The sequence below is a fragment of the Alosa alosa genome, chromosome 10, assembly GCF_017589495.1.
Source record: "Alosa alosa isolate M-15738 ecotype Scorff River chromosome 10, AALO_Geno_1.1, whole genome shotgun sequence".
Taxonomy (NCBI): Eukaryota; Metazoa; Chordata; class Actinopteri; order Clupeiformes; family Clupeidae; genus Alosa; species Alosa alosa.
Genome location: NC_063198.1, coordinates 25948222 through 25973882, shown reverse-complemented (window position 1 = coordinate 25973882; position 25661 = coordinate 25948222). Strand labels below are relative to the sequence as shown.

General features: G+C 40.8%; 1 protein-coding gene across 3 annotated transcripts in view; it reads left to right on the top strand.

Moving 5' to 3' along the window:
* Positions 1-1918: 1918 nt before the first annotated feature.
* Positions 1919-25661, top strand: part of rad18 (RAD18 E3 ubiquitin protein ligase) — a 49499-nt gene continuing 25756 nt past the window's right edge. Inside the window, exons 1-9 of one of the 3 annotated variants that reach the window (XM_048254951.1) lie at positions 1919-2110; positions 2489-2567; positions 2844-2905; positions 3260-3330; positions 11730-12151; positions 14372-14471; positions 17177-17358; positions 19062-19132; positions 19233-19296. In XM_048254951.1, the coding sequence (XP_048110908.1) occupies positions 2060-2110; positions 2489-2567; positions 2844-2905; positions 3260-3330; positions 11730-12151; positions 14372-14471; positions 17177-17358; positions 19062-19132; positions 19233-19296 (1102 nt within the window). In that variant the 5' untranslated portion in view covers positions 1919-2059. The remainder of the gene's footprint in view (positions 2111-2488; positions 2568-2843; positions 2906-3259; positions 3331-11729; positions 12152-14371; positions 14472-17176; positions 17359-19061; positions 19133-19232; positions 19297-25661) is intronic. The other 2 variants (XM_048254950.1, XM_048254952.1) reach the window with 2 other exon arrangements.

The following is a 25661-nucleotide window of genomic DNA, read 5'->3' as shown; positions in this document are numbered from 1 at the left end:
GTAACTAGGGCTGTCAATCGATTAAAAAAAATAATCAAATTCATTACATACTCTGTGATTAATTAATCTAAATTAATCGCATGTATAATTTTTGCTGTGAAAGTATTTTAAATATTTTAATTCTAATGAATCATTGAATAATCACCATTAGTGACATTAAAGTAAAAAAACTCTTTTATTATTATTTTCACTGTTCAAATAATGGCCATAATAATCTATGATATGACCTAATATGCTGAGGAAATAAATTCAAAAGTGCTTCGGGAAGAAGTTTTTTTCCACATACAAGGCATTTCAGGCCACAGATATAACCTAGGAGACACAATGAAAATAAATTAACACTCCCCTCAATGTCAACACTATTTCTTTGCATCAATGTGTGACTTTAGAGTTGACAAACTCTGGTGATATGCAAAGTCCTTGCTGCAGATATTGGACTTTATTTTAATCAACACTTTTTTTTTTTTTTCAACACCATCAGGCCGTTTTTTAAAAGTAAATGTTCCAATCAATGATCTAGGCAGCAAATTTACTTACTCTCTCCTTCATTTTACAGTCTAATGGTTACTGACTAGTACGGCTCGGGTTCAAAGGTCATACGGAATCGATTAATCTGCACTATTTTTTTTAATCAGTTATTTTTTCTCAAATTAATTAATCAAAATTAATCAGTTATTTTGACAGCCCTAGTTGTAACCACTAACCAGAGCCTAAATTGGGCCAGGCCTCTCCGGGGGTCAGCCCTGGCATATAAGCCTAGGCTACTCGTTTGTGTCCAGATGTGCCTCCTTCTAGCTTAGTCAATTGGCTACTGGAAATATGTCACATCAAATTTGATGAAAGAAACAAAACAACTGATGGCCCAAATACAATGCCATGAATTATGATCATCAGCTTTGCAGAATGACAATATTTGTTTTAGGCTATATATATATATTTTTATGAATGTTCCTGGGAGATCCTTAGTAGCGCGTGATGTGGAAGCGCGAAAGTTCGAGAAGACCTTTTACTGCCTTGAAAACAAATCTCACGAGCTGCGGGCTGCCACTGCTGCAGCTGGACTTTGTCAAGTTCATCTGAGAGCACAAACGTAAATCGTACTAAAATTGGCCTGGCCTTGAATGACAAAGTAAGGAAAATAAAACTAAATCTCAATTTAATAACCAAGACTAGGTGACTGTGTGATTTTTCTCAGATGTCTTGAGCATTTTACTTCAGATGCCGGATTGTCAGCAAACTGCCATTAGTACTCAAAATAAACTACCAATCTATTTAATCAGCATATTTGTGTTTGATCTTTGTGAATTACAGAAATATCAGACTTAGACCTACTTCAAACTACCAAGCAACCTTTCCACAAGGATAGATTGATTTTGTTTTTGTGAGGTGGACCTCTGTGAGGTGTTTTGAGGTGGTCTTTGTGAGGTGGTCTCTTCTAAATGGTTTACTGATGAAGCATCTCATTTTCTTGACCTTTTTCACAACATGTGGCACATTACCCACTGCGCAGAGACCTATTTTTGACGTCCAATTTCAGGTGCATATTATAACACCAGATGACGTCTTTTTTCCCAATGTCCAGTATTGACATCCACAGGACCTCTCTATAACGTCCAAAATAGGTTAGTCAAATTGACGTCCAAATGGGGTCATGGTTAGACGTCAAAATAGCAGACCTAGTTTGCACGTCCTGCAGTCTTCCAGAATTGGTCTTGGACCGACGGACGCAATAAAGACATGATCTGCATGTCCATCAGACGTCTAATGACGTGTAATGTTTGGCACATTGTATGACGTGTAATGTTTGGCACATTGTATGGGTCACTTCACATCTCAACAACATAAAAATCACTTTAAAAGGTTTGTGTCATGCCTTAGGCCCTCTACTTTCAGCAAAACGTAAACTCATATGTCAGACGGAAGTGACGCCATAATTACAAGGAACTCGTACTGGCGCGGGAGTTCAATCAGCTGAAGGAAAGGTCTTTATCCTCGAAGCTGGTTTAGTTAAATACATTCTTTACCATTAAATGAACTTTATTAACGTACTCGCACAGAAATGGCTCTTGCAAAAGACGTTGATCTACCGCCGAGTCTGGCTTGTTTGAAAGTAAGTCATTCTATGACGTTATCAAATGTAAACAAGCCAAGCTAACGTTACTTAACTAAGTTAGCCCATTCTGTTTACCACTGAGTTAACATTAATATCTAACGTTAGTTAACAGCGAACGAGTAGTCTCAGTGGTTTATTTATCCTACAGCAGACCGTATAGTGTGTGCCACGTATACCCCGCAAAATGTGAGCGTAGTTACAATTTGTTACCTAACATTGGCAAGCTATCGCTAACTAACTATCAAACGTTATAAACCCCTCATCATACATGCTGTGGTTAAACGTATTTGGTCAAATTGAACCAGACGCTATGAGCTGGTGTTGGAGCGGGGTTTTAGTTGCGAACAGACTTTATGAATTGCATTTTATTTGCAGAATATGGACACTTTGCTCCGATGCCCAATTTGCTTTGACTTCTTGAGCATTTCCATGATGTCGCAATGTTCCCACAATTGTAAGTAGGCTATATGTCACTAGTTTTAAACCTCTGTTCTGCACGTCATCAGCGCTGTCTCATTTCTGATATACAAAACATAAAAACGCCTTCTGTCATACAACTTTTCAAATCACCCGTGAAGCATGATTGACTTTGCAACAGCATGAAATCGATCTGTCTTTGTACAGTATGAACTGATAGTAGGCTATGATGTTCTTATTCTAAGATGATCATTTTGACCTGAATTAATTTAAGCTCAAATCAATATTCTGTGTTTCATCTTTCTTTCAACAGATTGTTCCCTCTGCATACGGAAATTTCTTTCCTACAAACTGCAATGCCCTGTTTGTAAATTAGTAAGTATGAAACACATTGAGTTATTGTGCACACATCAGTGCAGGTTACTTGTGGAGTATAGTATTCCTACATTTGGGACTTGAGAGAGTGTACATTTTATGGCCTTTCAGTTGTGTGGCTAGATAGGCCTACATTTTTAATCTGACAGTCATTACCAGGGTAGGACATTGTAAACTTTTTTCTTATTTTTTTAATTTTGATGTTAATGTAATGACTATTGATGCCAGTGTAAGATGTTTGGAACAAAATGGTCTGCTTAGATGCATAAACATAAATATACAATGTTATTTGATTGAACCCCTGTTGTGGCCAGATTGATATGATTAAAAGTCTTTTGGAAATGTTTATTTCAGCCAATGACAGAACATGATCTGAGGAACAATAGAATTCTTGATGACCTGGTGAAGAGCTTCCAAGATGCAAGGTACCATATTCCTACTACTGACTTGGTTTTAATAGTTCAAATGAAAGCTGTCAGGAGAGCAGAGAGAAATGAGAATGCCCGTATGAACTTGGTCTTAAAGGTGTAGGTTTTTGAACGTTCTAAGTTTCGCAACAATTGAAGGTTCTAAAATTCTATGTTGAATTCAATGAACCCAGTATTCTTTAGAACGTTCATTTCTCAACATTCCTGTCACACCAGTGTGACGGTACTCCTTTAAGGGTTAATTGTCATTTTCTATACTCCACCCTGCAATGTAGGGGCAGCCGTGGCCTACTGGTTAGCACTTCGGACTTGTAACCGGAGGGTTGCTGGTTCGAACCCCGACCAGTAGGAACGGCTGAAGTGCCCTTGAGCAAGGCATCTAACCCCTCACTGCTCCCCGAGTGCCGCTGTTGTAGCAGGCAGCTCACTGCGCCGGGATTAGTGTGTGCTTCACCTCACTGTGCGTTCACTGTGTGCTGAGTGTGTTTCACTAATTCACGGATTGGGATAAATGGCAGAAACCAAATTTCCCTCACGGGATCAAAAGAGTATGCAAAAGTGTATATGTACATACTATACTTATACTCAATCAGTTTAGTGTTGTCTCTGTCCTCAGCCCTGATCTTCCACCCTCTCTATGTTCTGCATACTGGATCGAACTTCGTGGCACTTGTGATCAATATGCCCGGCTTAGCTAATCAAGGACAATGCACTCTGGAATACACTCTGGAAACAGAATTCTTTTCATTTTGGTTCGTTCTGAGTGGAAACTTTATTTTTACAGTCCTGTTCCAGTGTCCTGAGGCTTCCTCTTTAATTAATAGCCAGTTAGAACATTTACGACCTGGACGATGGACTAAACATTCTGTCCTGTACAAAGTAAAGCCTAAAAGCTGAAATTAAAGCTCATCAGCTATGAATATGTGCGTAGGTTCCAATTTCTGTATAATTTCTGGCACACTGACTGTGAATACTGAAATATGATGCAATATAAGGGAATACTGAAATATGATGCAATATAAGGGCATATTTAATGGTTTCAGTGTGGACAGAGGGTATTCAATACTACACGATTGCTCAAGGCAGTTAAGATATGCTCTTAGCCTTACTTAGCAACAATTCCACAACATATTTACCTCTCTAGGTATCAATTCCAAGATTTTAAAAGAACTTGCTCTACCAGTCGATCTCCAGAAACCTTTCATCTCTAGCCGTCTGTCTAACCCTATTATAATTAAGTGGAAATGTGATTCATTTTTCATTCATTGATTTCTTTAATGAACTACATCTTTTTATCTCTTATTGTCACACATGAAAAAAGCGAAGGCCGTTCTTTGAGAATTTTGCCTGAGGAAGACCCAGACGGGTCAAAACTGTCGCTGTTGAAAAATTTGGGAGATAAAAAAAAAAAGGGAATGTCCGCACACCAGAGTTTGTTTTGCGTTCGAATACTTTGTCCTTCCCCTGGCTTAAAGAAATGTGGGATGTGCACACAACCACTCTACCAAACTTGGTACTTTGAGAATGCCATCAGCAACAACATAACATTTTCAGTTCAGTCTGTCCAAAACTGACCTTCTGGTATTCCCAGCTAATACAGCTATTCCCCAACAGATCAGCACCAGCTTGGTTCATCTTAACTGACCCCTGCTTAAATGGCCCGTAACTTGTGTGTCACAATGGATTAACAGCTACATTTCATGTAGCCTCCATTGGCCTCCTATAGCAACCAGAATTAAATTCAAATCTCTTGCTCAGGCCTTATTCTGTTAATTGTACTTACTGGTCTATTAATAATTGGTATTTTTGAAATTCACGCATACAAATTTACTGTTAACTGTTCATTTTAATGTAGGTTCATGTTTATTGATGTCATTGTAAGTCATTTTGGACAAAACATTATAGAAAATAACAGAATGGTGACACTCCAAAAATCTTTTCTTTCTTGCTTTTAATCCATTTAGCAACAGGGGGTTAACAAACAAACGTTTCGGCCTGATGGCCTTCGTCAGTGTGTTTCATCCCTATGGCTACTTCCTAGTTTTAAATAGGCAAGTTTACTCAATTAGTGACACCTGTCCTCATTAGCTCCGTATGAAGTCAACAGGCGCTCCGACACATCAGGCATCACCGGCCGTTCATAAATCATTTGCACTTTGGAGACACCAAGCGCTGCAACTAATAAACGGCCAGTGAGGCCTGATGTGTCGGAGCGCCTGTGCAACCATTCTGTTATTTTCTGTGAGTTCCCTGGATCATGCACCCACAAGTAAAGAAACAAGAGAACAATCGGAAGAGCGCGGTGTTTGCAAAGAAAAGGACAAAACATTATATAAATATATAGATTAGGACGAAGTTTTGTGTGTTTGATCTTGGTTTTGTTGTAACTTCTCGTGACTAAGCTTGACATGGTTTTTGTAATATCCACTCTATAATCCCCCCTCAAATAGAGGATTTCCCTTAACAATCAAATGGGGATTTCTGTTTAATAAACTGACTCTTTTTTTTTTTTTTTTTTGTTGCTGCCTTTACAAACAGGTTCGCGTGCCAGATTGAATGGGGGGAAAAAACTAGCATATTAGTTAGAAATCATATTGTTAAATGACCATTAGTGGTATATTACTCTGCCGAGGGCAGTTATCACATGAGCACCTGTAGTGGAGGTGTCAGAAGGGTAATGACTGAATAACGTCCGTTTTGTGCTTGCATGCAAAGTCGGGCGTTGTTTTGAGCTGCATCCCAATCTTGTTTTAATCTGCTCCACGGGCTGCCATCGGTGGATTCAGTGGCTTCTATGGGAAGCTGTGATTTTCTCTGCCCCTGAGTCTCACATGGCCACTAGGGTGGGTAGGGGCTGGCTTATGGAGCTCCCACACTCCCTGTTGTTTAATTTCCTGTTGTCTGCCACTGGAAATTGGAAGCAAGGGCCACGGTGCCAAGGGTGACCTCGCTCACACCAGGTACAGATGGAGGAAATGTGGGCCACAAGTAATTTCTTGTTCTCTCCAGTTCTACTTCCAACCTCGTCCTCCTTTCATCTGTTTGTTTTTAGAATGCAATGATTCCTCAGGGAGTTTTGTTTGAAACGGGAACTCCCACTGCACATTTGTTCGATGTGCCGGGTATGGTAGACACAAACATAGTTTTGTGTTTTCTGGAAGTAACTGAGAACGTGGAGGTTAGCTAAAAGACTTGATACAGTGCTTTTCCTTATCCATTAGTTGATGGTATTAAATCCCACTGGTAGGTGTCCAGATAGCTAGCTCAGATATTTTTTTTGTTGAACACAGCTTTGACACTCCTGAAGAGTGTTGATTAGCAGTTGCTGAGGTGATTGTAATGGGAAATCGCCTTCATTGCACCGATGGCCTGTGAGTCCCATAGGTGTTGGGTGAGCTAAAAGTAATTAGCCCTCTACTTTTAGGCCACCATATTGACTTCCTCTTGCTGCTCTAGTAATCAATGAGCCCCTTAATGCCAATCAAGAGTCAGGGCCCCGTTACATCAGTCTCTAAGATCATCATATGGGTTTTGCTCCCCCTTTATTGGTAGATAGCAACCCAACACAGCTGCATACAGTGTTGCTTGTCTCAGGACCCTGGAGTTGTTAGTCTGTGTTTATGTGCTTATGTTAAATCCTTGTGCATACATGTCACCTGCTATATGGAGTTATGGTGGTTGATACTTTACTTGAGCTTCCAAAGAGTTAACAGATTGAATGGCTTGTTAAGGATCCCTTATGCAATTACTTTATTCTGCAGTTAAGGATCCCTTATGAGATTATTCTATTCTGAAGTTGAGCAAATCAGTGGATGATTGACATAATCAAGTACATCACTGAGAGGGGAGGTTGCAGATGGCTGTAACAAAGTGTCTCAAATTTGAATTATATCTTGCGCGAATGTTCTGCCAATGGCTTATCAGACATCCTGAATATGAATACTTCATGATGATGCTAATCAAATTACTGCTAGTAATAGACCCAGTCAAGTGCAGATAAATGAGGAGTCCTGTTCCTGCAGGAGACCTTTATTGGCCGGTCATACTAGGATCATTCTGACTAAGTCTGTTTGGTGCATGTGTGGGTTTGTAGCTGGTTTAATATGCCTTCTTGTCTTATCTTGGAATGTTCAAGGTGTGTTGCATATCCACATACCTCAGGGAAATCAGGTCCTAACCACCACCACTTCTACCCAACACTGCCACCACACCCTCCAACAAAAATACAAATGACTTTGAATCCATTCAAGCCCTCAAAACCTTGTGTAATAAATCAGCCAGGAAATCAGTTTGATCTGTCATGTAGGCTTAGATCATCCACTGCTCCTCTCTTTGCTTCTGCAGCAGGGGTTGACATTGTGCCAACGTGCAGCCCAGGTCTGGTGGCCGTGCTGCTATCTCGCTCCCTCTGTGGACTTACGGTTTCTCCTACTCCCCGTCCTGCAACCCCCAATCCCTGCTAATCTGCCGACTGCAGGGAAGCTGAGACTGTCTGCCGGTTGTGCTCCGCACATTTTTCAAAATGCATATATGTGTGTGGCAACCTGCCTCTCCTCCCTAGTTAATTAAAATGATTGCCAAAAACACAGAGAGAGACAGATCGGTACAGGTCTATCCACAACAGTCAAGGATAATTAGGCCTGTCCGACTGTTTTCCTCTCTATAATGACATCTTTTTTGGAGGCCCCGGAGTATTGGTGACTTTGAAGAGACTTGCGTCATTGAAACTTGTCTCATCTGTAATTTGGATGTCGGCCGACATCTGGCTGAGAGATTGCTTACACTGTCACCTTAAAGCCAGCAAGCCTTACTCAAATATGACCATGACCTATTCTTCTCTCATAATGCCAGCTCTCCTCTGTGGGTTTTTGGTTGTGTGTTGGTTTGCCCTGTTACTTAAAAAAAAAAAAAAAAAAAAAAAAAAAAAAGATTTTCTTTAAAGCCCTAGAAAAAGATGTGAAAAGACTGACATTGGTAATATTGGCTGTTTTATGTACCCATTTGGTATCAATTATTATTTTATTATTATCGTTGTGCGTTTCACGTTCAGCCAGATCACAACACTAGAAGAAGTCAAACACGCCCACTGATTTGACGCTACCGAGACGCGAAGTAAGGCAATGCGCTGCCTTCAGAAACGGTCCTTGTTATAACCTCTCTGTACACTTTCAAAGTTTACAATACTTTAGTTTGTCTGTAGGGACCCTATCCACACCACCAAAGTGTAAGACTATTTTGACCCTTGTCAGCGGTTTGAAAATAGCTAATTATTTTGACATGGCGTTGAACAACAATTCAGGAAGTTGATGACGGGGGGGAGAACTTTGACAAGACAATCCCTATAGCGGCGGTCATAAGAATAATATAAAGAACAATTATAAAATCAGTGGGCACGCAATACAATCTCTTATTGGCCCAGTCAACTGAGAACATGTTTTTTGTTCCATCCTACAAAGTTTGGGAAGGCTAGAAATACTTTTAAAGATATTGTCCAAATGTGGCCTACAAGGTTTTTTAAAAGTGTAAAAATGTAAATGAATACATTGGAATTTCACAAAAATAGTTTACAGTTCTTAGTTTTGGGACTTACACATTGTGTAGACAAACTTTGAGCAAAATCTGACTAAGTGCTGTAACTCTTTTCCTGGATTCTGTCTGATTTGACACGGACTGAGCCAGAAGCCCATCTGCATGCTCTCTCTCGTCTGATATTCTCTCCGGTCTGAGCTTGTAAAGTTTGCTGCAGTACAGGCAGCAATTTGTCCGGTGCGGCGCGGTCAGTGACAGAGGGGAGCGACTGAAGGCTATATCTTCTCTCCCTTCATTATCCCCGACACCTCGGTCTGTGTCTTATTGACTTCCATAATCTATATCGGCATTTTGATGAAGTCTCTGCTGATGGGGGACGTTGGAGGCTAAAAAAGGCAAAAAAGAAATGTGAGGTGAGAATACTAGAAAGGTCATTTGTTTCTTAGATGTTCAGAGATGAATTGTAGAATAAAGGTTGTCCACAGCCCTTTCTGTGCGCTGGTCCTGTTTTCTGCTGGACGTTTCCTGTGTTGTACTGGGAGCGGAGAGAGCCTGTATGTACGCATAGAGATAAAGTCATATTTCCTCTGCCTTGTAGATGAAAGGGCTAAATCTGCACTTTGGATCTTTTTTCTGGAGTTCTGCTGCTTTAAGATAGTAATCTTCTATGCATGTTTGGAATTAATGTTCTTGTGTTTATTTTTAAGTGGAGTGCATTCATACCTTTCTGTAAAATTATGTCGGGAAACTTGTGGAGGAAGGAGCACTTGAAGAAATTGAAGATGACGTGTTTTCAGATTCCTTCACTTACATTTTCAACCCTTTACAAGGGTTTTGTAAAATTGTGGTTAATGTATTGTTTTTTCTAGGACTCACAATTTCTACAGGTGTCATGCTACTGGTTGAGAGATTCCTCATGATTCCAATTCTCAGATACTGAAGCAAGTTGTGTTTATAGTGTTCAAGTGGGAATACTGGTCTTTCTGTAGGTAGAATAATCTATACAGATTAGCTGTAGAGACTTGAATCATGCATTATATTTATAATTGGTGTTTTTATTGTTTCTGTGTGTACACTAGTTCTGCCGCTGTGATGGTAAAATGGCTTCCTATAAACAAAACCAGCTGTCAGTTACCAAAACCAGTTTCTCCAACCTCCAATAGTTCTTTTGCCTGCTTACTTATCCTCTCTGTGCCATAGTCCTCTTGCTTGGAACTTGGATAACTTCAGGAAGTAACTTTTGATGAAAGCATCTTATGAATGTGAATGAAACAAACCTTTAACCTTTGTATTGCCTATTGTAGTGTGATGGCAGTAAGATGGCAGCACACACACACACACACACACACACACACAAACACACACACAGCGAGAGAGAATAAATAGCATGATTTGTATGCAGTGGAAATGGGGTGAATTGTGAATTAGTCAAAATTGATTGGGGATTTTGGATATTGATTGATTTTGTAATCACGTTATATAGCCACTGATGTATATACTATTTATAGAATATAAGATGTATTTTTCTCCAGCTGTGCAAATTGAAAGTGGAATGTACATTGTGCATTTCTGCCCAGAGGATATGTCTCCTCTCCCGGCCCACAGTCATTGTCATATTGCTTTGGCGATGGACAGGAATGATTTCCTGCATCGGTGGAGTTGAAGGAGTATTCAACTGACAACCTTAAGGTGGTGATCATAGTAGCAATCTGTTCTGTGTGATTGTTAATGTCCGCATGGTCAATTTAGTACTATTTGGAACCCGATAGGATTGATTGGTCTGTATAACTAAATGTTACTAGGATACGCTAAGCTGGCATAGATAAGTGTTGCCTTGAGTCAAGTCCAGCTCAAATTAATGCACTGCATAATGCACTGCGCCCTTTCTGCTGCTGAACCACAGTAAACAACAGAAAATCTATCACCTCATCTGCGACTTCCGTAGGTGTCCAGTTGTAATGCCAAAGTGTTTTAGTCCAAGAGGAGGAAGTGGTAAGAAAAAAAAGATTTCATATGTTTAATTTTTAAGAGAAAAACAGTGGCCCTTGAGTGCCCTCTTGCCAATGAATGGGGTTTGGATATGTCAGATGCCACACCTTTGCTTTCAATGTATTGAAAAGCTGCCACAGTGCTATTGTGATGCTTCTTAAAGTACAGTATGAACTGATATTGTATTCTACACCAGCTGCATTGGACACGTTGAGCAACAAGGGACCGACAGACAGACACCCACAATATTATGTTTGTACACAATGTTAGTACGGCTAGCTGCTTTATGCTGTGTTTCCTGCTTGCTCTTTCGTGTGTGTGCAATCTGTGCATGCGTGTGAGGACTGCGCTGCACACAGCTGTGCGCAGGACTGCTCTTCTTTCAGAGGAAAAGGCAAAAAGGTTTTTCGGCGTGGAAATCTGAGCATTGCACACCTCATTGACTTCCCTTTATGACGCAGTAATGACCGCCACCTCCGGCTGCATCTGTTTGCTTTCCACATTTCCAGCCATGTGGCCAACTGGCTTTGGTGGCCCACATCTTAAACTGTGCGTATATTTCTCCTCTTTCTCTCTCTCTCTCTCTCTCCCCCAAGGAGAGCCGTTATTGAACATGTGCACTTTGTGTCAGCAGGCTCGTGTTTCTCTCAGCGGCTCCTCGCACGCTAAAAAGAGCGATTTTTGTCTTGAAGCACCTCTTAGAGAAACGACTCTCTCAATCTCTTTCGCAGTGTGCCTCTTTCTCATTTTGCTGGTGCTGGCATGTTGTGTAGTGCCTCTCACACCAGTGTGATGGACCTTCCATTGCAAAATTACCCCCCCTCCATGCACAGCTCACCTACTTTCTTTCTGTCTTTCTCTTTTTCTCTCCCATGCAGAAAGCAGTTGTCCCAGGTCCAATTCGACTCGCCCCCCATTTCGCCCAAGACTCCCTCCTCAGCTGTCAAGCGCAAAGCTCCAGCAACGCCGGCGCAGCAGAGGGGCCCCAAAAAGGACGGCTCTGTCCTCTCGCACTTTTTCCAGAAGCAGCCCTGCGCCGCGTCGAGCTCGGCCTCTGAGCCCCGAGGGGAGCCCGAGGCGCCAGCTCCCCGTGGCAAACGGGCGCGCACCTCCGCTCTCCGCACCGCCGGGCTCACGGTGAAGCAGGAGCCTGTGGAGGAAGAGGTGCCTCGGGCCAGTCCGATGGAGCAGGCCGCGCAACACGCCAGCACATCCACCAAGTTCCAGGTGAAGGAGGAGAAGACGAACTGTGAGCTCAGCTCTCCGTCCACCTCCATGGACCTCACGCCAGTGGTCAAAGGTACAACTGCTCCTCATCCACCCACCTTAAGATGATGCCTCTAGTAGAATGGAGTTTTTAATTGCACTGCGCACTACACAGCGTGTTCACCTTAATTGATCACAGTACTGTTTATATATCAGCTGCAGAGCTACCCAGACTGTTCATTTATACCTTAAAGGAAAACTCTTCACACTTTTCACATAGATCACTGTTTCTCAAGACCACCCAGTACTGTTGGTACGGAAAAAAAAAAAAGATTTTAAATATGTACTGTAGCTGTCTGGGAGCAGCAATTCGAGTAAGATGGGACCGATTTATTTAATTTCTTTCCTGACCTCAAGAAACAGAGATTTCTGTGAAAAATTGAGTTCTGCAGTATTACCAGTGTCTACTGACAGACATTAACTGAACTCATTTGTGCTATACAATGAGAAACTGCTGCAATTCAGTTTAATTAAGCCAACTGATGCTGTGTATCTTGCTCAAGTCATCTATCTTGATCTTGGTCAAGCCATGCCAGAATCCCTATGTTTAAGAATTGTTTAAGTAAACTTATAAAATAATCTAACTTGGCTGTAGATCTTCAGGAAAGTAACAGGTGTACAATTTCTTTAATTAATTATAAATCCATTTCAGTGGTTTGAGGGAATGCAAGTAAGTAACTGGCATTGGAGTAAATGATCTAATTTGAGATAAGATATGAGGGAACGGTTCTGCTAATAGGAGATAAACACTTCTGGGTTAAAGCAGTTCAGATGATCAACCAAAAAAGCCTTTATCTAATGGCCTCTTTATAGTGATTCATGCCTTCAGTATTTCACAGTAATTTCTGATAGTCAACACCCTCTCCAGTGCTGTCCTGTGTAATGGAAATGTAAACAAGCTGTGAACTCAGTACAGCTTGGCCTGAAATTCTGTGGAAAAATGCTGGTATGGTATAGCTGTTACAGTACCTTACAGGCCCCTGAGTCCTACTGCAGCAACAGCAGCAGCAGCTCAGGTCTACTGAGCTCTCAGAGTAACGGAGGAATGAGAATTCTGTCTCCTCCTGACCTAACAGACTATTAAATAATTTAAAACAGTTGCTCCCCTACCCTTATGCCCTCTTTCCCAATTGTCTTTTTCTTGTTTTTTGATCACAGACAATTAGCAGTGGGAATGCTGGGACATCTTAATTGTAAGTGCTGTCCATGGGGACTTGGGACATGGATATCTCCATAAACAGGAAACGTGGCTCTTGCACCAGTTGCATGCAACATTAGTTGCACAGTGTATTGTGCCATCTGTGTCTTCAACAGCCATGAGCGGATGGAAATTGTGGAGCAAATTTGCTCAGGCATTTATGTGTATTATTACTGAAAATATACTCAAGACTTTGCAACTTCATGGGAACACGTCCTAAAGTCTCTTGTCCCCCACTGAGTTTCAACTGGCCTGCAGAATACACAATCAAATCTCTGGCATGGTTGTTTACAGAATGGCCTTTTAAGTGCTCAGCGGTTGCCTTGCAATTTTCCCTTCCAGAGCTGGGGATCATCGCAAAATCTCAGCAAAATGCTCGCCAGAAAAATAGTTACTTTTTTCAGTGTTTAATCCCTCCTCATAAACGCAGTCATGTTGGTCAGTTTAAATATTTAACATGAGGGGTGGGGATTTCTTATGTGTATGTTGATTGTTTTGTTGACAAACAGCATTAAATCAGTAATCTCCCTTATAGTTTGAACTTTCCTCGTTTGGGATTGAATTTGAGCATTTTTTTGTGTTGAAGTGTTGCTATAGACCTCTGAAGTTCGCCTACAAAAAGGAACCAAAGCTGCCATCTTTTCCCCTATAAGGAGATCAGGGTGCTAATTGAAGCTACCTACAGTACCTATGGCAAGTTACAGTGCAAGTTAGCTCTGGGGTAGATCAAAGTGTGCCGGTCCTAACGTACCAGAGATCACAGTATCCACTTAAAGCCAGAGGACAAGACTGTAGAGCAAAACGTCTGCATTTCTGATTTCTTCGTCCCTGCGAGAGGTTAACAGGTGCGATAATTCAAAATCCCCATGTTATTTTCCCGTAGGAAAAATCTCAAGATACCGGATCTCCTTGTATGGGCAAAGATGGTAGTTGTAGGCACACTTCAGAGGTCTATTGCCATGTGTATTTGATGTGATTTTTGTGTTGTTTGTGTGTGTGTGTGTGTGTCTGTGTCTGTGTCTGTGTCTGTGTCTGTGTCTGTGTGTGTGGTTCCAGTGGAGTGTCCGGTGTGTGAGGTTCCTGTCTCTCAGCAGCACATTAACAAGCACCTGGACACCTGTCTCAGGAGTGAGGAGAAGAAGGATTCCCTGCGAAGGTGTTTGTTCAGCTCCTTCTCACACAAACACATGGACACGCACACACACTCACAAAACACACACACACACACGCACGGTGCACGTGAGACAGCACTGTCATTGTTAGATGTAAATCATTAACTTGGTTATACTGTGTGTTGTGTATGATTAGACCATGCAGCAGAGAAAGTGATGCTTCTTTTTCAAAGCCCAATCAAGATTTCCCATCTCCGCAAATTAGCTGACACTATCTTCCTGGTGGTCTTCCATTCCATCCATCCGGTTGGCTTTCCCTTTATCTTGGAAGTCTTGTTGCCCTGCGTCCATTAGTCCAATCTAGTCTTTATCCCTGAAGATACACATTTTCCCTGATCAAGGCCTGTGCATTGGTTTTGGCTTTTGATGCCTGATTGATTGACAGCCAAGCTGATTTGATTACTGGCAGTCCTTAGCAACAGGCTGTGACTGATGATTCTGGTGTCAGCACTGTAATACCCTTTAGCAGAGGTTTGCATTACGTACACGGAGATGGATGGATTGATAGCACACCTCAGTCCAAAAGCGTGTGGTGCCCTCTCTATTTTGTTTTCCTCCTCTATCTTTCACTCTATGCACTCTCTTTTTTTCTCTCTTTCACTCCAGGGTGCTCATGCCTGGGCCAGCTCACTCCCTGACCTTTCCTCTGGTGCTGAGGGCTCCTGAGATTGCTTCTGCAGGCCAGATTTGGCCTTGTGTCTCACCCACTGTCCTTATTACACAGGGCTTAAAACGGCTTAGATTTCTCTCACTGGCTCAACGAAAAACCTTGTGCTGTCACAAGTCGAGGCCCAAAAATAGCTGAGCGTAAATATTTTGGCTCATTTATTGGCAGGATGATTAGTGATCCCACAAAGCGTACTCTTATTCCTCCACACTCTTCCTCCGCTTGCTTAAAATGCACATGAGCAGATCCATCATAATAATAATAATAATAATAATAATAATAATAAATAATAATAATAATACAATTAATAATAATACAAACACTTTTCAAGCACAAAGCACAAAGTGCTCTACAGACAAACAAACAAAACAAAGCAAAAAACAAAACAATAGTAATGATAACAATAATAATAATAATGATAAAATGGTAAACTACAAAACTATCAAACACAAACTTAACTAAATATATGTGGAAAAAAAGAAAATAGGAAAAGTATACAGTATAGTAGTATAGTAGAAATGATAATAATGATAATAAATTAGCAGAGACATGAGTGGAATCATTCACTATTTAAGGAAAGCAATTTTATATAAGTGGGTCTTTAGACTAGATTTGAAAACAGCCACAGATTTGATGTTATAAGGGAGGCTGTTCCAAAGCTTGGGTGCTCTAACTGCAAATGATCGGTCACCCCTAGTTGACAGTTTACTTTCTGGAACAACTAAAAGTCCCAGGCTGGAGGATCTGAGGGGCCGAGCCAGACAGTAGGGGGTTAATAAATCTTTTAAATAGTCAGGTGCCAAACCATGTAATGTTTTTTAGGTAGTAAGGAGGATTTTAAAACTCAATCCTAAAACTCACTGGCAACCAGTGAAGATTGACCAGAACTGCGGTGATGCAGTAATGTTCCCTAAATTTAGACTTTGTCAAAAGTCTGGCTGCTGAATTCTGAACAGTCTGTAAACGAGAGATGGAATGACTATATAAACAGGTGAATAAGGCATTGCAGTAATCAAGTCTAGATGAGACAAATGCATGTATAATTCTCTCTGTGTCCTTTAAAGAAAGCATAGATCTGATTTTGGAAATGTTTCTCAGTTGATAATAGCAGGACTGCACAAGGAGTTTTACATGTTGGTCTAATTTTAAATCTATATCAAATAAAACCCCTACGTTTCTAGAAGTAGTCTTGTTATTTGAGGCTAAATTTAAAAGGCTAAAGAAAAGTCTTAGCTTGATTATAGACTTTGTCAGGGCCAATGAAAAGGACTTCTGTTTTGTCAAGCTGTTAAGTTAAGGTGTAGGAAATTCTGTGACATCCAGTCTTTCACATCAGCTATGCAATCCTGCAGTACAGTTAGCTTGTTAAGCATGTTTGGTTTGACTGAGAGGTACAGCTGTGTGTCATTAGCATAGCAGTGAAATAATATGTTATGGCGGCGATTTATGTGGCCTAGAGGTAACATATACAGGGAAAACAATATTGGTCCTAAAATTGAACCTTGGGGAACACCGCATGTAATAGCTGAGGTAGAGAAAGTAAAATTACCTATTGAAACAAAAAAATGTCCTGTTGGACAAATAGGATATGAACCAGTCCAAAGCAGGACCCGTTATGCCAACACATTCTCTTAGTCTTCTAATTAAAATAGCATGATCAATGGTATCAAAAGCAGCGGTGAGATCATCTGAGCAATACAACCAGCCTGGCTTTTCTGTTGTGAGGTTAGGTAAACAAAGGTCTTCTACATAGCTGGACCTGCTCATTGCTTCTCATTCCGTATATTGGAGACTGCTATGGAAGTGTCCCAGCTCACACAAACACTCAATCCTTAGAAAAAATACTTTAAGATCAAACAATCCTCTTAAGCATTGTCATACACAGAACAGCCTCTCAGATGTAAATATAAACAATGCCTTACTCAAACATACATACTAACCTTTACCTCCTTGCCGCAGTTGCAGGGATCTTCTACTGGGTTGTTTCACTCTCCTCTAACCATGGTTACTCTGTCTGTCTAGCTCTGGGCGACGGAAGCCCATGGCCAAAGTGGTGTATAATTTGCTGTCTCTGGTGGAACTGAGGAGGAGACTGCGCGAGTGCCACCTGCCCACACAGGGCACTAAGGAGCAGCTGATCAGGCGCCACCAGGAGTTTCTGCACATCTACAACGCCGAGTGTGACGCCCAGGAGCCCCGCTCTGGTGAGCACTAGCGCCAGTCGTAGGCTCTCTACCAGTGCCGATGCATATGTTTGCCATACGATTGTAGAGGTGGCGCAGGCATACTGTGATGGCAACAGGTATTTAGAGAAGCTACTGTATAACTCAAGCTGTATCTGTTTAAAAGGCTACAAGCCACTAACACCAACTACACTAGAGTATAGCCTGTTGTGAAACAGTGGTGCAGAATTGATTACTGGCATTAATGGTCTTAACCAAGGCCAGACCAGGTTGGCTGCCGATTTTTGTTTCTACCGACTGATTAGCCCTGATGGTGAGCAGTTGCTAAAATCAGTCCCGAGTTGATTAGAATAATAAGTCTTGCAAATAATTGCGCTAGGATGAAAACTGGCCGGCTTGCTGGTGTTTGCAGATAAGGTTGCCTTCCCCATCTGTATCAAAGCTGTTAAATATCAGCAGTTGTAAATGTCAGCCTCATGGGCAGTTTCACCCTGTGGCCAGCCCTCATGTGCTAAAATTGTGCCGTAGATGACGAATGGGTAATGTGTGTCTGCATGTAGACCTAATTTATTAATGGCCATTGGTGTTTGAGCCGGTGAAGCATGGGTGGCTGAGAGATGGTATAACAGTTGAGGCTAAAAAGGTGCAATTTTGGCCTGTCCAGCGCTGTGGCCTGCTGGGGTAATTTACTCCCTCGCCTGCGCTCTTCACTGGAGGTCTGGCCCAACTGTTGTGAATTATACTGTCTGCCGTGTCACACCCCTGCAAAGCTCCCCCTGAGTTACTGCTGCATCCCACGGCCAGCAGCCACTTGGCACAGAATACATTTGGGAGTTTCCATGGATATGTCAAGAGATTCACAGAATCAGTCATAACTGTTTGTGTGTGTGTGTGTGTGTGTGTGTCATCCGGTGTTCTGACTGATGCTGGTTTTGCTCAGGCTATGTTGGTTGGTTCGATTTTTATTTTATTTTTTTCCCAGAACAACCCTGGGCAGAGGCTGTCTCTTCATGGGCTTCTCTTCATTTTCTTTCCATTTCATTTCACTTGCATGGCCAAGGGCCATGGCCTTCTCCCATCTCCTCTTCCAGGGCCATGCATGGGTTGTATATTGTGTGCTCCCTCAGGGCTAGGTGATGTAGGGGGGAAATGTCAAATGCTAACAGCACATGTTATCTCTTGGCGCCTGTCATGAAATTGGATATCATCAAGTGTCTAGTGGTGTATGTATGGTACGCATGGTGTAATACTTTGATGCGGGTAAGAGAGAGGAATGTAGTGAGCTCAACACGTTGCTCAAGGTAATACATTTGAACATATGGCTTTAATGAAGTAATTTTAAAGAAGTATGATTAATTCATTCAGAAGCTGTCCATTGCATCTGTCAGTGGTGCTGATGTGGTCGCAGGGGAAAACATACAGACCTTAGATGAAGAATCTTAAAATGGGCAGGCTTTACGTGCTCTTTGCTTTGTGTGTTGCATGTTTTGAAAACAAATTTTGGTTTATTAATAGTATATATTGTTTTTGTGCACACACATTCTTTCCTTAGACTGCCACCAGCTTGGTATCTTTTTGTGTTTGCAAACAGAAGATTGCATTATCTTGATTTTCTGCATATTGTCTTACCTCAGTGGCAAGAGGCTATGGGAGTCCACAGTTATTGATTCTCATATTTATAAATGGAATGTTTGAGGAATGTTTTTTATTTATTTTTTCTGCAGCTGAAGTCATTGCAAAGGAGGTGGAGATGAATGAGAAGATGAGGATGCAGTTGGACAAGACAAATAAAACGGTATGTACTAAAACATCCACCTCCCAGGCACAACCTGGAGCCCCATGGTCCTGTAGAGTAATAATGCCTCGTTCTCCTCTCCGTCTAATCCCGTTTTCAGACTGGTTTGGTTTTCAGAAAGGATCAAACTGAAGAGGAGATTGAGGCAGTGCACTCCAACTACCGTAAGTGTTTTTTTTTTATTTTATTTTTTTTATACCAGCCATATTTCAGTGTTCATATGCATGTGATGCAGTTGTCGGAACTGTTAAAAATGTTTTTATATGAAACTTCAATAAGTTAGATAATTTCAACTATGCTGCACTACCAAATAATCTTGAAGACCAAAACCTGTAGCTGCTGGTTTAAAATAAAGACACAACCGATTATGCTTATGCAGTGGAGTGTGATGAAATCCAGACCGGTGCTTGCCTAGTATCCTCCGATATTTATCACTCACCTCACATCCCCTATTTGTGTGCTGCAGTCATTTGCCCAATGGCTTGGCAACCGTGATGAGATTCTGTGGACTGAGATGTCTGCTCTCGGCTGGCAAGTGGCTCAATTCTCTCCCATTTGCCCTCCATGCTGTGAGGAAGCCTTTTTCAATTGGTTCTGATGTGGTCTCTGCACGGGTATAGAGCTATATTCCCAGAATCGGCCCATGCTAGCTGGCCTGAAATGCACCTATGGTGCTTTGACGTGTGTGTGTGTGTGTGTGTGTGAGCGTGTGCGTGTGCACACTAAATCTGGTCATGATTCTGTGCGGGGCGTGCCATGACGAAATGAGTCCTATGTCACGGAAATCCATTTCGAGATATAGCGATTTGAATGCAGAGACGGTCAAAAAAGGACTAAATTTTGTATTTTCTAATTTCACCACGAACACGTATCTTACTGTAAAATGACCTAGAAATGTTGTTTTAAAAGCCAAATGTGTTGGCTGCGCATTAAAGTTTGGATAAAAAAGTTTTTCTTCCTCGTTCAGACGCTTGCTGTGTGAGAACAGGAACGTTTCTGTTTTTTTTTTTATCTGATAACTTTGTGTTTTGGCTTTTGGCCTCTTCAAGAAGTCATCATAAATAGGCTATCCACTTGTAATTATTATTCTGAAGAAAATTTCTATTTTAGCCAAGAGATTTAGGAAGAGAAAGAACAAGCAACCTAAATATACAGTTGTTGCTGACCAGGGGCCTATTACACAAAAGCAGAATTAAGACATCCGGGATAAGTTACTGAGCTGCGCTCAATGAATCCAAAACAAGAGCGTACAGGCTTTCAGGTTTTTCATGTGACGTATTCTAGGTTCTATAGCTTTGTTTACATCCAGCTGGTAGGCAAGGGACAAGTTGAACCCATTGAACATCGTTGTCTGCAGCTGCCTCTCAGTAGGCTACATCTCTGTATTTCAGCAATGTCAACATTTCAGGCATCAATAAAGGTGATGATGAAACGTTATCCCATTGTTCAATATTTGATAGCCTGTCACAGGGGCGTTGTTTAGCTCCAAAGTCTCAGGGCCCTGATTTGGTGCATTGATCTGTATCGATAACGTTATGGGAGAACCTGCATGTAGCCTAATGGTAGCCTAACTTTTTGCATTGATCTCTGTTCAAAACTCGGTTTAAAACTTCGGTTTACGAAGACAATAGCCTTTCTTAGAAGCTGTGAAATTTGACCAGAAAGGAACATGTCTTCCTTCTGAAAGCTGACACAAAATCAAACAATATTTGATCATTTAACTTCAACTGAACAGCTTACAGGTCTTGGTAGGCAGTAGACTCAGCAGACGTTAAAACGGTAGCCTACTGTTATAGCCAGAGTCAGTCAGCATCATGTAACATTAATGGCGTTAGTCATGAATCCTGTAACATATTATATCATATAACAGCGATGGCTTATTCAAGACGCGATCTGCATGGATATATAACCACCCAGAAAAACTCAGAATGTGAGTGATAAAGTTCATTAATTGTATGAAACTTTTTATTAGTTATCCATTGCAGCATCGCCTATATTAGGCTGTTATGCTAGCTCAGCCTTTAAATATGTTGTTATTTTGGTCATGTGGACTTGATTAAACGAATAAAGATAATTCATAAACTGCTTATTTCTTACATGACTGAAGCAGTAGCCTAGGTTCAACAGTGGTGTTTGAGGTTGCTGTGTTAAGTTGTTGTGTGTGATCGCTAAACAATTAGGATCAAATCAGTTTATTTTGACATACGGGAGTTAGCCTGACCTATAACGTTAGCCTATAACACATAAGCCTATTCTGTTTTCATTTATTAGCATTTGTTGTGATTATATAATCAAATGACACTCATGATAACTTGAAATAGAAGGACAGAAGATAGGTGATTGATGTCCACAAGCACGAATTTCACGAGACCAATTAGAACAAACTGTTCAGGTAAAAATAATCTTGCCATGTTCAAAATGCTGCACTTTTTCCCTTCATAGCCTATCTCTGGCAATTCATTTTTGGATGACTGTAGATAGTAGTATTTTAGCCTACGTCTTCGTAGACAGTAGGCTACACCATTAGGCTATCTTGAGAATTAAAGACTTCACAGCTGCTATTGATCATCCTCTACAACCACGAGGATAGGTAGGCTAAACGGTCGTTCGTCGCCTTTTTGCTTCTTATTGTAAAACCAACTGTTAGGGCCTACACAAATGGTCGGCATCCCGGTCAATATTTGATATTAAAATTTCAATTTTGACGCTATTTGTAACTATGTGTAGCCTATGCAACCCGACTGTTGTAGGCTTGCCTACCACTCTCTGCAGTGCCTTGCCTACCATTCTTGCCTACCACTCTAGTTGTAAACAAACGGTCACATGACATTATGACGTAGGTGCAAAACCTTAATAGCATTGGCTTCTGATTTGTGTGCTGTGATAGAGGCGCTCCCTGGTCCCAGCGCTGGCTTGGCTCTGAGAAGCGCTGAAGACTGTATTTGTATGTCATATAGACTCAACCTGGCAGGCGATGAAAGCCCTTTTGAAAATAACTCGGCAGGCTAAACTTTGAAAATGGAAGGGGATATTGAAATATTGATGCTGTCCACGTAGGGTAGGGGGACTCTATAAATAGGTGTCTGGCTGTGATAACCTCCTGATTAATCATACAGACAGCTGATGACTCATTCCTGTGGCAGCATGCTAGTGAATGAAAGGAAGAGGGTGGGGGAACTCACTCAGAGGAAACTAATAATAGTAAGGTTGGTCACCTGTGTCACATCCTCCGTGTGAAAATAATCATGTGTAATCTTTGAAGGTGCAGTAAATCATGTCGCTTGGCTCCATTCCTGGCTTATTGTATGGAATGTGTGTGTGTGTGTGTGTGTGTGGGAGCCTATCTGCTTCACAGAATTCTGCTTAACAGAATTACATATAGAGGGTTATTCACAAAAAGAAGTTGTTGAGGTATAAGATTATAGTGGAAGTAATGGGTGACACGGAAGTCAAACAAAATATGTTAGTTTAGGCCCTGTACACCAGGGGTCTCCAACTTTTTTGGGAATGAGGGCTACCTGAAGACACAAAATCATATGGAGGGCTACTCATTTAAAACAAACATACCCTCACCCATTTTTTGCGAGGGTAGTCCTCCAAAATAATAGGCCTATGTGATTTTTACTTTTAAATTATCAATATTGTGTAGGCCTATATGTCTTTATATATTAAGCAACTGTATTTTCAAATTTAATATCAATAACCTATGCAACACTACCAACATTTTTGTTCAGTTTGTTCATTTCAAAGTTTGCATGGGGAATCTAATCTATTTTTTTTATTTTTTATTATGAATTCAGGGGTTGTTTAAGTTCTGATTTCAGTGGACAATTCGGTTTTAACATTTCAATAGTAATCGCCCACACCACCCTAACATATGAAAACTCCTTTTAAAGTTATTGCACACCTGAAATCTCTCCATGATCTGACAAAAAAGGTAATGCACAGTCCTGCTCAGTCATGCATGCTACAACATTTTCAGCGCTATTATACGTCAGTAGCCTACGAAGGAGAAAAGGCCTGTGAGCTAAAGCAATTGTTTTTCAGTCCTTGAACAATCATGCAAGAACCGTATCTGACGAACATGGAATGGCCACAGAACTTTTGCAAAGATATGCTTCCATTGGCTACACCAGACGAGCAAGTTTTTTCCCCCTTTACTGTCTATGCGTGCGAGCAGCGTGCATGCGCTCCGCTTCCGTATTTGGAGCCAAAGGCTAAAATTTAACGCAGCTACAATTTCAACAAATATCAGCAATTTTCAGCAAATATCAATTTAATGTTACAGATGTATGGCTACATACATTCTTAAAATGGTTCTGGTCTAGACTTGAATATCTATTGAGAACTTCACAATGGAGTGTGTTTTTAGAGCGTGATCTGCAGGCGACCTGTTGTTATTTTTAGAAGGTGCGCTGGGGGCGCCTCATAGCCGTCCCGCGGGCACTGTGTTGGAGACCACTGCTGTACACAGATATGTTTTATTATTATTATTTTATTTTATCCGTTTTTATTCATTATTATTTTATTCCGTCCACACAACATTAATTTGTATTATTATTATTATTTATTATTATTATTATTATTTATTATTATTATTATTATAACTATTATTATTATTATTATTATTATAACTGCCGTTGTATGAAGCTAGACCAAAGTATATCAGTCCTTTTGGAATCCGAATAAGACCCTACCTTGAGGATCTGAACATCAACATGGACCGTGTAACGCAGACTCATTTTTGCTCTATTCCCCCGTGGAATTTGAGACGACCTGAAATTGGTAAGGATTTAAGTCACAGGAAGAAATCAAGAACCCACCCAAATGAGTACCAGCACCAGTATATGGACATGTGATGTCACTTCCCCTCCCACATTCCAATCTATACTGATGATTCCAGAGTGGATGACTGTGGACTACGAATACCAGGAATATGTTCTATTTTTACGGCTGAGGCTCGTGCCTTATATTTGGCACTTGAATATATAGGTCAGACTAAACCACAAAAGTCTTTAATTTTTACAGACTCTAGATCATGTCTCCAGGCATTGGAATCCTTAAAAACTGACCATCCTATTATTGTCAACATCCTTGATAAACTAGAAAGACTAAAGAACCAGAACTTGAATGTAGTTTTTTGCTGGGTCCCAGGCCATGTTGGTCTGAGAGGAAATGAGAAAGCGGACAGTGCTGCTAAGCAAGCCCTTAACGAAGAACTCACAGAATGTCAAATCCCTGCCTCAGACCTTAAACCTATATTGAACTCTTACATCACAGATAAGTGGCAATCTGAACGGGACCAATGTACCAACAACAAGCTATATGAAATCCATCCTGCTGTAAGGAAGAGACTATTTTTTTCTTTTCAATCCAGACACGATCAAATAGTCTATACCAGATGCCGTATAGGACATTCAAGATTCACTCATAGCTTTCTATTGAGTTGTGAAGATCCTCCATTATGCCAGTTTTGCAAAACGCCCCTGTCAGTGAGACATATTTTGATCTGTTACCCTGCCTTGAAAACCAAAAGACAACAATTTTATTATCAAAATTCTATAGCTGATGTTTTTAGTAAGGTCCCACCTTTTAAGGTTTTAGAATATCTATTAGCATAGATTTTAAGAAACATATTTAAGTTTTTATAACACACAGTGCTCTGGCCATTAATAAGTGTGGAAATGGCCTTAAATTAAACAAACATTATTATTATTATTATTCTTATTATTATTGAATCTCTGCACACACTAGAACACAAAAAACAGTTGCAAACTATTGTCCCTCTATGTGTTCAAACTATCATGACCGGTAGGTGACAATAACAACTCCATCAAAGTTACATTCAAGACCAGAGAAGAAACTTCAAGGTAAATTTTTAAAATAAGCAGTCTAGAACGATGGAATAGAGAGACAAAACAAAACATGGAAACAAAATTGAAATGTGATTCATGTACGGACTAGGTTGAATTGCTATTGAATGTCGCTTTACAGCACAAAACTGGAGGGTAGCCCTGGAGGGTAGCCTACTGATTGGGAGTCTTGCTATACTAACACAGACAACGTAAAGGTCCAACATCCACATGGATAGAAGGAAAGAGGCGCTTTAGAAAATCTTCACTTCTTCAGGCATTTTAAAAATTATCCGTTCAAGTTTTTTTTAAAATATCCAGATATGTGTGTACAGGATTGTAGGGAACGTTCTGAAAATGACCCCAAAAAAGCACAAATCAGAGATGAGATGAGATGATTCTGTTTGAATGTCTAATAAGGGGAGAACCGCCACTCTCGGGAAACTTCCGGTTTCTGAACTGATTGCAGTTTCTTTTCTGGTTCCACGTGAGTGCGCTCACGAATAAGTGCAGAATGAATGGAGGTCTATGGAGCTGTACCCCTCAAATTCCTCTTTTCTCGGTGTATAAGTTTTTGTCTAGAAATTTGAGTGTTGCATTCAAAAGAGGGGGCAGAGAAAATACACACCGTTGAATATTATTTTTTGAGTCACTTATTTGTTCTAAAAAGCCTTTCA